The sequence below is a fragment of the Leptonotus elevatus genome, chromosome 1 (assembly GCF_054856555.1).
Source record: "Leptonotus elevatus isolate MCC_2025b chromosome 1, RoL_Lele_1.0, whole genome shotgun sequence".
NCBI classification, from domain to species: Eukaryota; Metazoa; Chordata; class Actinopteri; order Syngnathiformes; family Syngnathidae; genus Leptonotus; species Leptonotus elevatus.
The window spans coordinates 7,389,523-7,405,046 of NC_141239.1; the positions used below are offsets into that span (position 1 = coordinate 7,389,523).

At 38.9% G+C, this 15,524-nt stretch overlaps 2 protein-coding genes across 2 annotated transcripts; both read left to right on the top strand.

Annotated features, from left to right (window-relative positions):
• The first annotated feature begins 877 nt into the window (after positions 1-877).
• On the top strand, positions 878-12,536 carry cnn2 (calponin 2). Its single transcript, XM_086081647.1, has 7 exons — positions 878-1,046; positions 5,674-5,795; positions 5,894-5,960; positions 7,448-7,585; positions 8,444-8,560; positions 9,765-9,911; positions 11,140-12,536. The coding sequence occupies exons 1-7, from the start codon at positions 993-995 to the stop codon at positions 11,437-11,439; spliced, it is 945 nt and encodes a 314-aa protein (XP_085937773.1). The 5' UTR covers positions 878-992; the 3' UTR covers positions 11,440-12,536.
• A 1,092-nt stretch (positions 12,537-13,628) lies between these two features.
• Positions 13,629-15,379, top strand: rps15 (ribosomal protein S15). Its single transcript, XM_086075708.1, has 4 exons — positions 13,629-13,690; positions 14,024-14,109; positions 14,750-14,984; positions 15,216-15,379. Exons 1-4 carry the CDS (start codon positions 13,688-13,690, stop codon positions 15,327-15,329), a joined length of 438 nt encoding a protein of 145 aa, XP_085931834.1. The 5' UTR covers positions 13,629-13,687; the 3' UTR covers positions 15,330-15,379.
• The last annotated feature ends 145 nt before the right edge of the window (positions 15,380-15,524 follow it).

Consider the following 15,524-nt stretch of genomic DNA (forward strand, 5'->3'; position numbering starts at 1 on the left):
GACAGTTACTGCTACGCAAAAGTTATAGAATGTCCAAAGTCAGGGATCATTTCAAATTTAATAAAAGAAGCTAACGTGCATTGTGCCTAATTGCAAAAACACAACTGGCTTAAATAATGATCTCTTAAATTGCATCTACTTTGGTGTTGGGTATTTCAGGGCTCCACAGCTAGACTACTAATGTGTTAACATCTTATTATTTGTTTTATGTTCCTTTTAAAGTATGAAAGGTGCTATATAAATAAAAGCTTTGCTTGTTTGATTGATTAAATATCACAACGACACGTCTACGGGAAAGTGAACATACCAAGCAAGCAATACCACTGCATAGAACAAATTTGAATTGCTCCACGGGATCGACATAACCAGGTATTGGGGTGGCCATCCAGAAAGGTCAAGTTCAAACCATCATGTCATCAACCCTTGCATAGTTGCTGATTGCTTTGATCATGGGTAGATCTAATGTAAGTCATATTGTTTTCCCCCTAAATGTTTTCTGTTTTATATGTGTGTCAGTGTCACACAGTTATTCATATTATCAGAAAAAATAAGTTTAAATTTTTTTACATAGCCTAAGTTTTGTTGTTGACCAGCTAGCATTATGCATAGCAGCTACGATGGTGTGCACATTAGCATTGATTTGATCCCTAACCGTAACTGGAGTAATATGAAAATTAATTAGTGTTCAAATAATATAAAAGTTTATTTTATTAATTTAAAAAACTTAATCAGCAATAAACATATGAAAAATCATGAAATAAATGGTCCGTTTTTTAAGAACGTTGGTAGCACAACGTGTAAACATAGCTGGGAACTCTCTTGTCTCGCCAAGTCTTACTCTTTGGACGAAACCATGAGAGCTTTCTAATTGGCGGCCGTCTAAGAAAAAGGAAGTATTTAGTCCAACCTCCAGCCACGGCCAAGTTATTTTCCTCACTTTTAAAATTGTAAACGGCTTGTTTTCGACTCCGTTTGACACATAAAATCTCACAATGAGCTTCAACAAAGGTCCCTCTTACGGCTTAAGCGCGGAAGTCAGAAACAAGGTAGGTCAAGTTTTTTTCATTTTTCTTTCTGTAAAAATGAAATGGTGTAAGTTGCATGAAAGTTTTTAGCACATCTTACAGTCTTTTTGCGCTTTTCTCGGTACGCAGGTCTGCGTAGCCTCCATTTTGATGCGCCTCTTTAGTTGAGGTGGATGGGAAACTAAAGTCTACACGCCATTTAAAAAGTATTGGTTAAAAAAAAAAAGCAAAACAAAAAAACCTAACTCGCTCAAATCGAAGTTTGAGTATGTTGCAAAAACAAAAATGCTCTGACGAGTTAGATAATGCCGCATTCATAGATAGTACTCTTAATAAATAAATAAAAACAAGTCGCTCAGGAGTGTGTACAAAGCAGACTTTGGGCGTTGTCTCACTGGCAAAGAAGTGTAGTTGTGGCAGATTTAAAATCACTTTTGGAGCCTCTCTGCAAACTTGCACGTCCGCATTGTGACCCACATTAGCGCATAATGCAATTGGCCCATTAGACCCGAACAATTATGCTTCTGTACTCATTAAATGTCACATTTTAATGTACATTTCCATCACTTTTTAAAAGTCCTCTTTTTTTTACTTTTCTTGGTGAACCCATCCTCTCCCACTAAATTTGTCTTTTTTCTTCTTTTTTTTTTTTTTTGGCTCTCGGCCCATGCATTTCAATGAAGGCCCAGTGTGGAATGTGTCTCCCAAATGACCTTGCTTGTTGGAAACTTTCGGAGAGAAATGGTGCGTTTGTGTGGAGAAAGTGTGCAAAAGTCCCCTTCTGAGCATCCGGATCCACTTAAAATACCAAAGCCGATGCCGGAGATAAAATTTCTTTACCACAGTCACAGTATGTTCTACGTTTTTACTGCATAATTTTGTTTACTCCTTTATTATAGAGCAGTGAAATACTGATAATATAGTCTTGGCATTTTATATAGGTAGACACTCAGATATAAAATGGATGAGATCGATACAGTAGATGTAATAGATCAATTTAGTAGATATGAATAATAGACAAATAGTAGATATTGGGGGTGGGAATCTTTGAATGTCTCACGATTTGATTCCGATTTTTGGGCCTGCGATTCGATTCAGAATCGATTTTCGATTTAGGAACGATTTTTGATTCAAAATGATTTGATTGACAAGGATTTTTGCTTCAATCTATAGATGTTCAAGGAATTGTAATATTCTACTCCAGTCTGACTCGCTAATACTAATTAGCGCGGCACTTTTATTACTCAAAAGAACGGCTCCACGCTGCAAAAAAAAACAACTTTTAATGGAATAACTTGATTGTGACTTTTTCCTTTTACTCTCTAATGTGGCTACGACTTAACAGCGTATTAGACTGCATGGAACCACACTGCCCCTCAGTGGCCAAACCGGGTACAACATGAACAGCGCTCCAAATAAAGGCACACACAGACAAAGGCAAGACAGTATAAAATAATTTAAGTAAAATCGATTTGGGGACATTTAAAATCGATTCTGAATCGTACTAAATGAGAATCGCAATTCTTATGAGAATCAATTATTTTTTGGGGGCACAGATAATACAGACCAATAAGGTCTATACCACACTTTATTCATCCTGTGAGGGAAATTGTAATGCCATAGCCACAATATTCACATATACACAATTATGATATAGAAACAGCAACAAAGTAAAAACAAACACAGTACGGCATTGAGGAGGAATTCAAAGAAATTTAAACGTAATGTGGGGGAGGGGAGGGGGGTTCTAAAGAAGTGAATGTGGTTATTATACAGTGTTGTTATTTTTTTCCAGACTGACTCACTATAGTTGAAAATCCACGACATAGAAAGACCATTAAAAACAAAAAAAGTGTTACCGCTCCTACAAGCTATCAACATTGCAAGCATAAAATGTTTTCAAAATACTATTTTTAGGTCTTTGTTTTGGATTTGTGCCTTGAAGAGGCGGGGCCCTGGTGGACTGACGTCTGTGTGTGAGTGTCTGGGTGTGAGCTGTTGCAAACATCAGCTCTTGTGGGAGTGTGCTCAATGTGTGCATTGGCTCTCCTTTGTCTCAAGCCATGTCCAATACTTGAGTAATACTAAGTGCATTGTTTATGTAAGAGAAGATAAGTTGTGTCCTCCGCAAATTTGCTCAGACACAGCCAACGCTCAAAAGACTGCAAGTCAAAGTGTTTCGTAAATTAACAGCGCAAACTTAAGTATATAAATAAAATGACCTTCGTATTAATTCATGATTCATTCGGAGACCTTTAAACTGCATGCAACCTTGAAGGGAGGAGCCCGAAGCTGCTGACTTTGGTATTTCCTGCCATCAATGACGTAGCAGTTGCGCTATAAAATGTCAGGAATTCACCTCCTCCAAACTCCCCCTCTACCTTCTTTTTTTTATTTTTTTCCTCAAGCCAACTCCTGACAATTTTCCAATAGCATCCAAGCGCTATTAGGAGCCAGGTTCATCTGCGCGGCTGCGGGTTCGCATTCCTCACATTCAACATGTCTCTGGAAATCTCATCTGTGGGGCTCTTTTGAGGGCAATTAAAATAGCCAATGTTTGTTTTCTTATTAAGGGATTAGCGAATAACGAGAATGTAATTCCGGCATTCCTGAAGCGTGGCGCCCTGGAAGCCAAACGTCAAGCAGATTTCGCGTGTGGTTATTTTCTGGCTCGCTCTCTCGTTTCCTTTTGGGTCTCTGGGCGAGATTGACAGCTTGTTTTATCCTTTGGGCGGGGGTGGGGAGAAGAAAAGGATACCTGTTCTACTTTTCTAATGCTTCTCTTGAATGGCTCCCTCATGGCTACGCAACGCGCTTCGTTCATGGAGAATGAAAAGCTCCCAACTTGCTATAAAAACAAAATCTCTCCGCTTTCCTTTTACTTGGGGGAGAGTTTAGCTGTTTGGTAAACAGGATATCCTTTCTTGTGTGAGGGGCTGTGTGTCAGCATCACCTTTTTATTTATGAGTGTAAAAAAAAAAAAAAAGTATATGGCTCAACAATTCATCTAGTTCAAATCCACATAATGAATGTAGTAGAATGTGATTTTCAAACTGCATAGGCCACAATTAGGGAATTAAATAAATAAATAAATGTTTTGCTTTTTTTTTTTGGTCAGTCACAGTTGGCTTAATTTTAACTCATTCACTCCCAGCCATTTTCACTGAAGCAACTCCCTTCGCTCCCGTCTGCTTTACTGGATTGTGACTGATTTTGCAAGGCCCACAGAATATTGTGTTCTATTGCTATAAAAACATGGAACCTACCAAAAAATTTTTTTTATTATAGTCTCTTCTTTCATCAGGAAAAAGTATATTTGTGTCTGTTTTTGTTTTGCAGCAATTTGCATTAGATCATTGGTAAGTTTCATCATTATTCACAAACCTGTTGAAAACACTGGGGAAGCCTTCTGTACGCTGTATCATAAAAAAACACATTAAAAAACATAATTATGTTTTTTGGGAGTGAGTGACAACGTATTAAAAAAACATATTTATACGTATAATGTTATATATGACCTCACTAGTCTAAACATGACATTCTGATTAATATAACATCTTTGGAATATGAGTTATGACGCAAAATCCAGCCGTTTTTGTCCATCTCATGGGCGGCCATTTTGTTGTCGAGTGCAGATGACATCAATGCCGCTCAGGGCCCAGGCAACAACCAATCAGAGCTCCCCTGTTTTGTGTAACGCTGCTCTGTGATTGGTTGTTACCTGAGACTTGATCAACTGTGATGTCATCTTCAGTCGACAGCAAGTGGCAAAATGGCCGCCGCCCCTGAGATGGATAAAAACGGCTGGGTTTTGCTGCTTAACTCGTATTCCACTAATATTAACCAGAATACCACATTTAGACTAGTGGGGCTGCATAGAACATAATATTATTGTCAAAAGAAGTTTTAGGGGTTGACTTCCCCTTTTAATGTGTATATGTATATTTCATTGGTGTCTAGATAAGTTCGGTGTTTAAGAAGTGTAGTCCACATGTTTACATTGTTGAATGAAATTCAAAAATTGTAATCTGATTGACGACTTACTGACTTGTTTTTGCCATATTTTTCGGGTAAAAATTTTGTCAAAAGTAAATGCTTAAAACGTGAAGTCAAATAAACCGTTTTTTTTTTAATATCAATTCATGATTCATTTGACTTTGTTTTATCGCAAGACCAAAACATTTATGTAAAAATAAATCTGATATTGTTTGTTGCAATACTGATTAATTTATTGCTTGTTTGTTGAAATGCGACATGGGAAGAGGACGTCGAACAAATAATTGCATATTCAATCACAATCTTGAAGTGGGGGAGGGGGCTCACCATTAGTTTATTTTTCAGAATTGTTCAGCCCTGAAAAAAAGAGACCGAAAGTACTGTTTATAGACACTGTAAGTGAGGCGAAAGGGAAACCGAGGCGGTGACCGTGAAACACAAAATGCAGTCATAATAAACGTCACCAACATAAAGATATGTGTTTTGTTATCGCGCTTTTAGTGCGGCAAATGCATCTTTATGACTTCGCCCTGACTTTGGCAGTCAGCTCGGTCATGACGACTATTTTAAAACAAGGGAGTGAGGGGAGGGGAGGGGGGGGGGTCACTTCCCAAGGAATTCTAATGGCCTCTTGACCCGTCTTCCTGGACAGATTGCAATGAAATACGACCTCCAGAAGGAGGAGGAGCTGAGGATCTGGATCGAGGATCTGACCGGCGAGTCCATTGGCTCCGACTTCCACAATGGCCTCAAAAATGGAGTCATTCTGTGCCAGTAAGCGGAGAAAGCTGAGAAAACCTCCCTTTGTCGTCATCGTCTTTGGAGGCACTTCAAACACATTTCTGCTCTCTCTCTCTCTCTCTCTCTCTCAGGCTTATTAACAAACTCCGGCCTGGTTCTGTGAAATCTATCAACCGCTCGACACTCAACTGGCACCAGGTGAGTGGGTGAATGATGCATTCTTATATTAATGAGGGTGTGGAAATGTTGATGGTGTTAATTATATAATTATGTCTTGTGATACTTGGAAATAGCGAGAGCACCGTTGTACTTTGTGCTAGATACTCGATACAAAAAAATAAAAATAAAAGTACGTTCATAAAGTCATAACCCCAGTGTTTTGGTAGGGATTTAAATAGCTTCACCAATTTAGTTTGTAGCAACATTTTTTAATGACTATTTTACATTTTTATTCTATACTGGCAAAGCGTGCTTATTTGTCACTCCAAGTTGAAGTTAACTATAAAAAAAGAGAATTAAACATTGTTCATTTCAACATCATCTCATGAAAAATTGCTTAATGCTAACATACAGCTAACGTTAGCGACGTGAATTACCATAGATGGGCCAATGGATAATTAGCATATCAAGGGTAAATATTATTTTTAAATAAGTCAAAAGTCCATTTATTTTTTTTAGTCAGGCTGCATGTGATGTAATATTCAAAACGAAATGTCCCTTTCCTTATAATGGAAGTCAACCCCCTCCCAATTATTATTATTTTTAAACAATATGTTCTATGTAGCCCCACTAGTCTAAATACGATATTTTGGTTTATATTGTGCTAGTGGAATATGAGTTGAGCAGCAAAATCCAGCTGTTTCTATCAATATCAGGAGGCGGCCATTTTGCCACCTGCCGTTGAGTGAAAATGTCATCACAGTTGCTCAGGTATCAGTTAACAACCAATCACAGCGCAAGATTGGTCATCTTCAGTCGACAGTAAGTGGCAAAAAAGATGGATAAAAACGACGATTTTGCCGCATAACTCATATTCCACAAATTTAATATTAATCAGAATGTCATGTTTAGACTAGTAAGGTCACATATAACATATTGTCAAGAAATTTTTAAGGTTGACTTCCCCTTTAAAAAAACAACAAAAACAAGCTAGAATAAAACTTAATTGATATTTTTGACTAGAAATAAAAAATAAGATATTTTATTAAAACAAAAATACTTTAAAATAAACACAAGAAAGACAGAAATATGTATTTCGGGTCTAATCAATTACAGCTTGGGAAGTGACATCAAATGTCTGAATACTATTGCAAATATCTTTCAAAAATGCTTTTAAGTTATCCCCGTTTTTGTAGTTAACATTAGTTCCTCTTTTCTGCTCTTATTCTGAAAGACCAAGATACTTCGGTAGCAGAGTGCCACTGACTTGGCGATCGATACACTGCAACTGTCACTAATTAACATAAAATCCTAAAAATAAAAGTAACGTTTCTAATGTTAACGAGGCACGCAAAGTACACACGTATGTCGCTACTCACTTTGTCATGGATGCTGAACGTCAGCCGCCGTGATGTCGCTAGCCAGCCAAAAGAAATGGAAAGCTCAAATAATAAATCGAAGTAAGGCACCTAAATTACGTCTTCCACACTACACTCTCATCTCCATTCGTTCATTTTTATTTTTAGCTGGAAAACTTGACCAACTTCATCACGGCGATCAAAGCGTACGGCCTGAAGCCCCATGACACCTTTGAGGCCAACGACGTGTTCGAGAACGGCAACAAGACGCAGTTGCAGACCACGCTGCTGGCTCTGGCCAGCATGGTAAGTGGCGGTGTTTTGTGAAATGCTGTGTCACTGTCACATGTTTGTTCTCGGGAGCGTGTGTGTGTTACGTGTTCCGTCTGGCTGCACAGCGCGATGAAATACAGAGACACTCACTTTTTTAGGGATTTTCGTAGTGTGGAAGTGGACCATACAGTTCTCATCAGTTAAACGAAAAATCATTTTCAAACATTTATTACTCATTGCTGTTGCATGCTTTTAATGGGTTTATTGTATGAATCGCTTTGACAACTGTGTGATTGGTATATATATGGAAAAAAAACGGGACGGGGGGCGGTGGGGGGAGGGGACTGTGTAATATCGGGACAAAAGAATGAGGTTGGCGAAATCTGCCGGGATGCGGCATCAAGGCTAGTAGTCACCCAAATTTTGACTTCATGGTTGTTTGTCACTCCCAATGGAAGTTAACTGCAAAACTGACATCATATATGTAAACACCAAAGCGTTCATCTCATGAAAGTCGTTTGATATCATGTGAAATACCAGAGGGGGAAATTAGCATAGATGTATGTTACAGTAATTATAACTCTTCAAACAACAGCTACTTAGACAAACGCGGAGCAGCAATGCAAACCTGCAACATCATACAACAACACTCGCAGGCATATTTCTCTGTTATAGCGACAAACCACCGCATAATTGTTTTAAGATGAGTGTATTTTACTCAATTCATACAAACAAAGCAGGTTATGAGAACTTGTACGATAACTCCCATTGCTTCTCTCATCAGTCTGATATTTTCTCCTTTCTTTTTTTTCCTGGAAAATACCCCCCCCCCCCCCCCCCCCATGTATTTCTTGCCGACTGACTCACTATGACCTTGTTGTGTCTGTGCAGGCCAAGACCAATGGCACCCAGTCACGGGTCGACATTGGCGTGAAATATGCAGACAAGCAGAGGAGGACATTTGATGATGAGAAAATGAAGGCTGGACAGTGCGTTATCGGCCTCCAGGTACACATCTGTTTAAGACACTAACAACTGACCCCCCCCCCCCCCCCCAGTTGTAGCGACAAAGGATGTAAGGAGTTATAAAAAATGAAAAAAACATTCACAAACAATTCTGATGAAATTGCAAAAGATCCTGGTTTGTGTGCGCATAATCTACATCAGTGATTCCCGCCCACGCACGGAAATTATCCAATTTCACTTCATTGGTCCAAAGATTGTTGTTTATTTACTACATATAATGCGTCTTTGTTCTTCTGTCTATGCTAGTGGCATATATAAAGTGTAGTATACGTACCACATTGTACCTCGAGTGATACAGGATTGAATCACTTACCCCAAGTACTGTTGAGTTGTTTTTGACTTGCGATAGAAATAAAATCAACTTTTTCGGAATAAAACAGTTCCTGTTTGCGATGAACATTTAGGCCTAGTCTGTGCTCCTGTATTTTAATGTTCACTTATAAATTTAGGAAATTATACATATACCTATTGAAAGTATATTAATTAATTTGGAAATTATTTATATTTATATATATATATATATATATATATATATAGCAAAAATACAGAAAAATGGCTTATGTTTTCATATTTCCAGCCCACTGTCTTGTCATTCGTGTCACCCAAAGAGCTGTTCCCTGTTTACCTGTTGTTGTTTTTTTAAACTCTTTTTTTTTTTACTTGGGATGACCAAAATATTAGCCAGAGCTGTTCTATAACAATACAGTTCTATACTACTGCAATCATAATACTAAATCAACTCTGATATTAATTACTGAGAATTGAGGTGGTGGCGATACTTATGATGGATAAAGACGGCGGCCATGTTGTCACATCATGGCTGCCTATGAATCGGCAACACCGTGTTGAAGCTGTAAAACGTTCCCGATTGAATGTTGCTTATGTGGCCACATGGGTGAAACGGTTGTGAAAGCACAGTTTGTCATGATCTCATGTCAGCGCATACTCGTCTGTCAGAGCTGCTCATTGTTCTGCTTCTTAAGGCTCTCTTTGTTGTTGTTACTGTGTTTGTCGCAAAGAAGCATGTAAGATGAATGGCGGGGGGGGGGGGGGCTCTGTCAACTTGACGTGTCACATGACACCCGACCGGCATTTTTACAGGAGACATTTATTTGGCCCGTTTTTAGGTCAATGGGGGGGCATTCGTCATTTCTTATTTGTGTATTTTTATGCTTGTCCTTTTTAGATGGGGACCAACAAGTGCGCGAGCCAGGCTGGTATGAATGCGTATGGCACCAGGAGGCATTTGTATGACCACAAAAGTCAAATGCTGGCCCCTATGGACAACACCACCATCAGCCTGCAAATGGGAACCAACAAGGGGGCAAGCCAGGTATGAGACGATGCAGTTGCTTTATATTGGACAAAAACAATTCAACATCCAACTGGATTGTAAGAAGGCCACGCAAAATCGAAGCTTCGCGGTGATCTTTTTTTTGCACGGACTATTACTCCAGACTTTGGCCGACGCGCTGTGTAGAAAAAAAAAGTTGCTGAGATGGCGGCGAGCCATGAGGAAGAATTCATGATAGACGAGAATGTCCAATGTTTTGATTTCACACAGAAAGAAGCTTAATTGCAATGTGTCGAATGCAAAGCAGAATTAGCAGCATGTCGCTAACACAAAGTATCATTGTTAGCTAATTCAGTATAGCCTACCAGAGCTAGTTGGAATGTTTTGTCATTTTTATAATGCCTCCACAAGTGGTCATGGGCTGCCGGTGCACTTTCAACAGCTTTATTGCGCAAACGGTAACAAAACAAGAACATTAATACACAAGCTGCTCTGGGTTTAATTACAACGCAGACTGGCTAACGGTTAGCTACTTGACAGCCGTCCGCTAGCCTGAGCTCACAACAACCAACACTGTCATTTGCTGACACCCACGTCACTCACCAGGGCCAGCCCCACCTTATATTGCCAGACACTCAATTGCAAATATTATAATGTAGATTGTGTGAGGACGATTGATCACGTTGTTGTTCAATAACACCCCCCCCCACCACCACCACACACACACACAAACCATTTGTTATAATTGCTATTTCCACATACATTTACTTGGAGTAGGTCAGTCAAGACAATGCTATGAAATGAAGATAATATAATAAAATTATCTTAATGGAATAAATTAATATACTGTAATTTCACTGGAAAAAAATAGTTAATAATTTTTATTTATTTATTTTTTACTCCCCAGGCATTTCAATGAATGTGAATAATACGCACATTTTCGCTATTTGCGGGCTAGCCGGGCATCTACCCCCAATTTAGTGGTCAGTGCTGTTTGGTCGGGAGAGAAGGTTCAGCTTTGGAAAGTTTTTTTTTTTTCAACTTGTCATAAAATGAAGCTGCAATCGGAAAATGCTGCTGGGGGCTGTCATTCCTCTGCCATGACCTATCAGTGTCATGTTGAGTCTTGTATAAGTGATGTGGCAACTTCTTTTTTTGGGGGGGTGGGGTATGAAGCGCACACTTGTCATCAGTGAGCAACACGATGAAGGAAATGGAAAAAAATGACACTGGCGTTCTTGAAAGCTTACTGATGTCTTTCTTTCAGGCCGGAATGACGGCGCCGGGGACAAGACGCGCCATTTACGACACTAAACTGGCCACGGACAAGTGCGACAACAGCACCATGTCCCTCCAGATGGGCTACAGCCAGGGAGCCAATCAGAGCGGCCAGAACTTTGGCCTGGGCCGGCAGATCTATGACGCCAAATACTGTGCCAAGGGCGGTGAAGTCACGGATGAAACGAATGGAGCAAGCGGCGCCTACATCCCAGACTACCAGGATGAAGGTTACCAGGGTTACCAAGAGGAGGAGCAGGTGTACAGGGATGATGCGACTGATTACTAGAGGATTGAGGAAGAAGAAGAAGAAGAAGAAGTTTGGCAAGGTGGAAGAGAGATTGTGTAAACCGAGGCATGCCATGCAAAAAAAAAAAAAAAGAAGAAAAAAAACTTAAGGCAGATGTTTTTAGTTTGATATCCAAAGGATGTTGCACCTTTTGCAGGTCATATCCTTATAGTATTCACGTTTCTCTTACCCCATGGTTGTTATGTTACACATATCAAAATGAACTGTATTTGTGTGATTTTAGTTTTTTTTTTATCTGAAAAGTGACTACAAAAGCCAAGTCATTTGGCTGTTTGTATGTAGTTTTGTATCCCAGGGAGCTTCTTTTTGTTTTCCCTCTTATCTATGTGCCAAATTTCCTTTTCTCCAGTGCTTGACTAACATTTTAGTTGTTTTTTAGGGAGATTTTAAGGGGCACCGTATATTACTTGGAAATTTGTACTTTTTAGATGAAAATACCCACACACGTCAAATTTGAATCCCAGGGAATTGTGTCTTACTGACAAATAAGGACTTTTGTTCACACAGTTTCAGTTTTCGTTTCTTATATTACAGTACAGCATACATTTTTCATTGACTGCATAACCAGTCCAACTTGTCTAACAGAAGAAAGGGGCGGGGATTAAACAAACAATCCATTTTTTTGAACATTCCAATTATGAATACTGGGTTTTTTAGATTATTATTATCATTTTTAAATATGAAGTGAATCATTCCTTTTACATTGGTTGGCGTGTAAACCAATTACTCAATTCTGTTTATTATTTATACATAGTCATGAATTGAATCGGGCTCGTTTTTCTACGACTTTTGAATAACATTTGTAGTACCATGCTTATTTTTATTTTACCTCCAGAGTTATTGCTGCCGATGGAAAAACAAGGTTGACCCATAAACGTAACCTGCTAATTTATTAGGTACACCTAAAACAACTCTTAATTGGATTTTAATGTTTTAGTTCATCTGAGAGAAAATGAGCATCATAATCGCTGTTCATTGAGTTATTATGCTGCTTTTTAGTTTTATCTACGTGTACAGGATAAATTAGCAAGTGTAGTTGTTTTTGTGTATACAATGTAATAAATATGTATTCATTATCTGGTGTGGTTTGGTGTTGTGTCCACGTCAAATTTAGCACGCTTCTCTGATAATAGCGTTTGCTGTAAAGTCCTGCCTCATGAAACTGATACATAATTAGGGGAAGTTGCCATTTTTTATCAGAAGTGACTAGCAAGTCATTTCTGTTTTTTGTTTTTGCAGCTGTACTGTGACATTCTGATTATTGTTTTTAGTCATCACCACCGATGGCTTACAGTATTGAAACGTCTACACTGTGCCAGATATGTCATTTGAAAGAACTTAAACTCTGGACGAGGATCACGAAATTTGACGGTGGACCTCAATCTAATTAAAGGTCTTATTTTAATATAAAAGACAAATATAACTGGAGTGTGACATGACTGTAATTTTCATTTATTTGAAAACGTAGTCACTTTTAAACTATCTTTGATCAATAACTTTCTACTTCAAATTCCATAGATTATACACTCATGCTGAATATTCAGTTGTCGGCAACATTCACTCAGATAGCAGATGCAATCATATGAATATAAAATCGACTAAAGTAGAAAGAAAAATCTGTTTAGGTGAACGGTATGGGATTTTTTTTAAATAGGTTTTTGGTGAACTAACGGATATACGCACGCGCGCACGCACGCACATACACATACTCACCCACATACAAAAAAAAAAGAAAAGAACAATGATGATGACATTACCGAATGAACAATACTGAGCTCTTTTATAAATAAAGAAAAGAAAAGAAATAAAAATTAGATAATGCATGTTGGTATATAGCAATTAATAAATATAGTCTTCTAATGCTACTCTAATATTTCGATTATTAGTGCCAAGTAGAAAATATTCTCAACATGATAATTATGCAATTATTCATTGCAATACAGCATAGCCATTAGAGTGTATGAAACTGTTGCTGTGCAAAATGCGTATACAAAATAGTTCTATATTGCATATTGAAACTTGATAGAGACATATAACAGGAAAAACTCGAAAAATCGATAACTCACGTACATTTACTGCCCTGTCAACTTTGTTTATAGAACTTTGCTGCTACCTGCCGTTTGGTGGGGATTTGCCCCGGAAAAAGACAGCCGGATGTGAGTGAAATCGCGCGATATGAGGACGAACGAGATTTCAGGCTTCCCTTTCCCCCAAAACTCTCGGCAAGATGGTAGGTGCTAACTCACCGCTAAGCTTTTAAACACCATCTAAATGCATCTAACCTCCTCTAACAGTGTTCAGGGCAAACGAATGTACCGTTTGATTGTTTGACGATTTTAAGAGCTTGCCAGTCATAAATGTTGATCATTGCCATCGGCGAAGTGTTTTTTACTGGCTGTATGGTTACGGGACTGGCTATGCTAGGCTAAATGCTAGCTGCGGTCGTACGTAATGATTCAGTGTGAAGTGTCTGTTTAGTTTGGAGACTGTCTATACCTTTATGTCGTACATAAGTCTATCGATTATTATTTTTTATTTATAATGTCCGTGTTTACTTTTCCAGGCGGATGCAGAGATCAAGAAGAAGCGTACCTTCAGGAAATTCACCTATAGGGGTGTTGATTTGGACCAGCTCCTGGACATGTCCTAGTAAGTTGGACACTGTAAGGACTTTTCTGTTTATTAACAGTCTTGGCATGGCTGTGGAAATGTTTACTTTTTCCTCACACTTCACAAATTTCATTGACTCAGTACTTCGGGTGTCTATTTTTCCCCCCCAGAATGGTTTGATATCCCACGACACATTAGATGGCGCACAGTGATTTTTAATATTTTTTTTAGTGAGCCAACTTATTTCATTATCATAAATTTTATTTTCACCAATATCTTTATTGCACAGGATTTGTTAAGAACCACACAACAATCAAATAAGGTAAATATAACATCTTGTGGCTGGAACAGATTAGTTGCATTTCAGTGGCAAACATTACTACAGTTTACGAGAATATTCCAGTATGCTGCTGTTTGCTGCCCAGCCGGCCCGCCATTGTTTATTTTAATAACGTGCTACTTTTTAGGTGGTATGGAAAGGACTTAAAAATATGTGAGCAGGTGTGAATAAAGTGACATTTTCAGTGATAATTACTAGGTTCTGCAGGTAATGTACAAATGTTGAGTCCCAAATTGTTGAAGGTTCACCGTAATTGAGTTTCTTTATTTTTGTTAGTTTCAAAATCCCTCTCCTCTGCTTAAAAATAAATCTCACCCCATCACTTCTCCCCCTGTGTAGCGAGCAGCTGATGCAGCTGTACTGCGCCCGCCAGCGCAGGAGGCTGAATCGCGGCTTGCGTCGTAAGCAGCAGTCCCTCCTGAAGCGTCTGCGCAAGGCCAAGAAGGAAGCTCCACCCATGGAAAAGCCCGAGGTGGTGAAGACCCACCTGAGGGACATGGTCATCCTGCCCGAGATGGTCGGCTCCATGGTTGGCGTCTACAATGGAAAGACCTTCAACCAGGTTGAAATCAAAGTGAGTTTCTGGCGACCAGCGACGGTCAAATGTCAAAATTGTCTGTAGTTATATTTTAATTATGTCATGATTGTCCAACACAGTGACGTCAGAATTTGCAAATTTTCCACTATCGACTCTGTTCAAATTATATTGTACAGTAGTCCAACGTGGAAAAGCACCATTCACAATTGTTTGTCCTTGAAATAAGATATTTGTCATATTACTAAATAAAGCTGTTTTTCCCCACAGCCTGAGATGTGTGGGCACTACTTGGGCGAGTTCTCCATCACCTACAAGCCAGTCAAGCACGGTCGCCCGGGTATTGGAGCCACACACTCTTCCCGTTTCATCCCCCTCAAGTAAAATGGCTGTCCACTTTGTATCAATAAAAACAAAAATGGGTACTCCAACAATACTTGTCTGCTTGACTTTTTCATTCATGAGTGTTCATCGAGGATTCCGCAATCTTTCTTGAGAAATATTTACTTGCTTAAAAAGACATTTTGGAACTAACATATTTTGCATATTGTGGGAGATGTTAACACAAAGTGAAGCAAG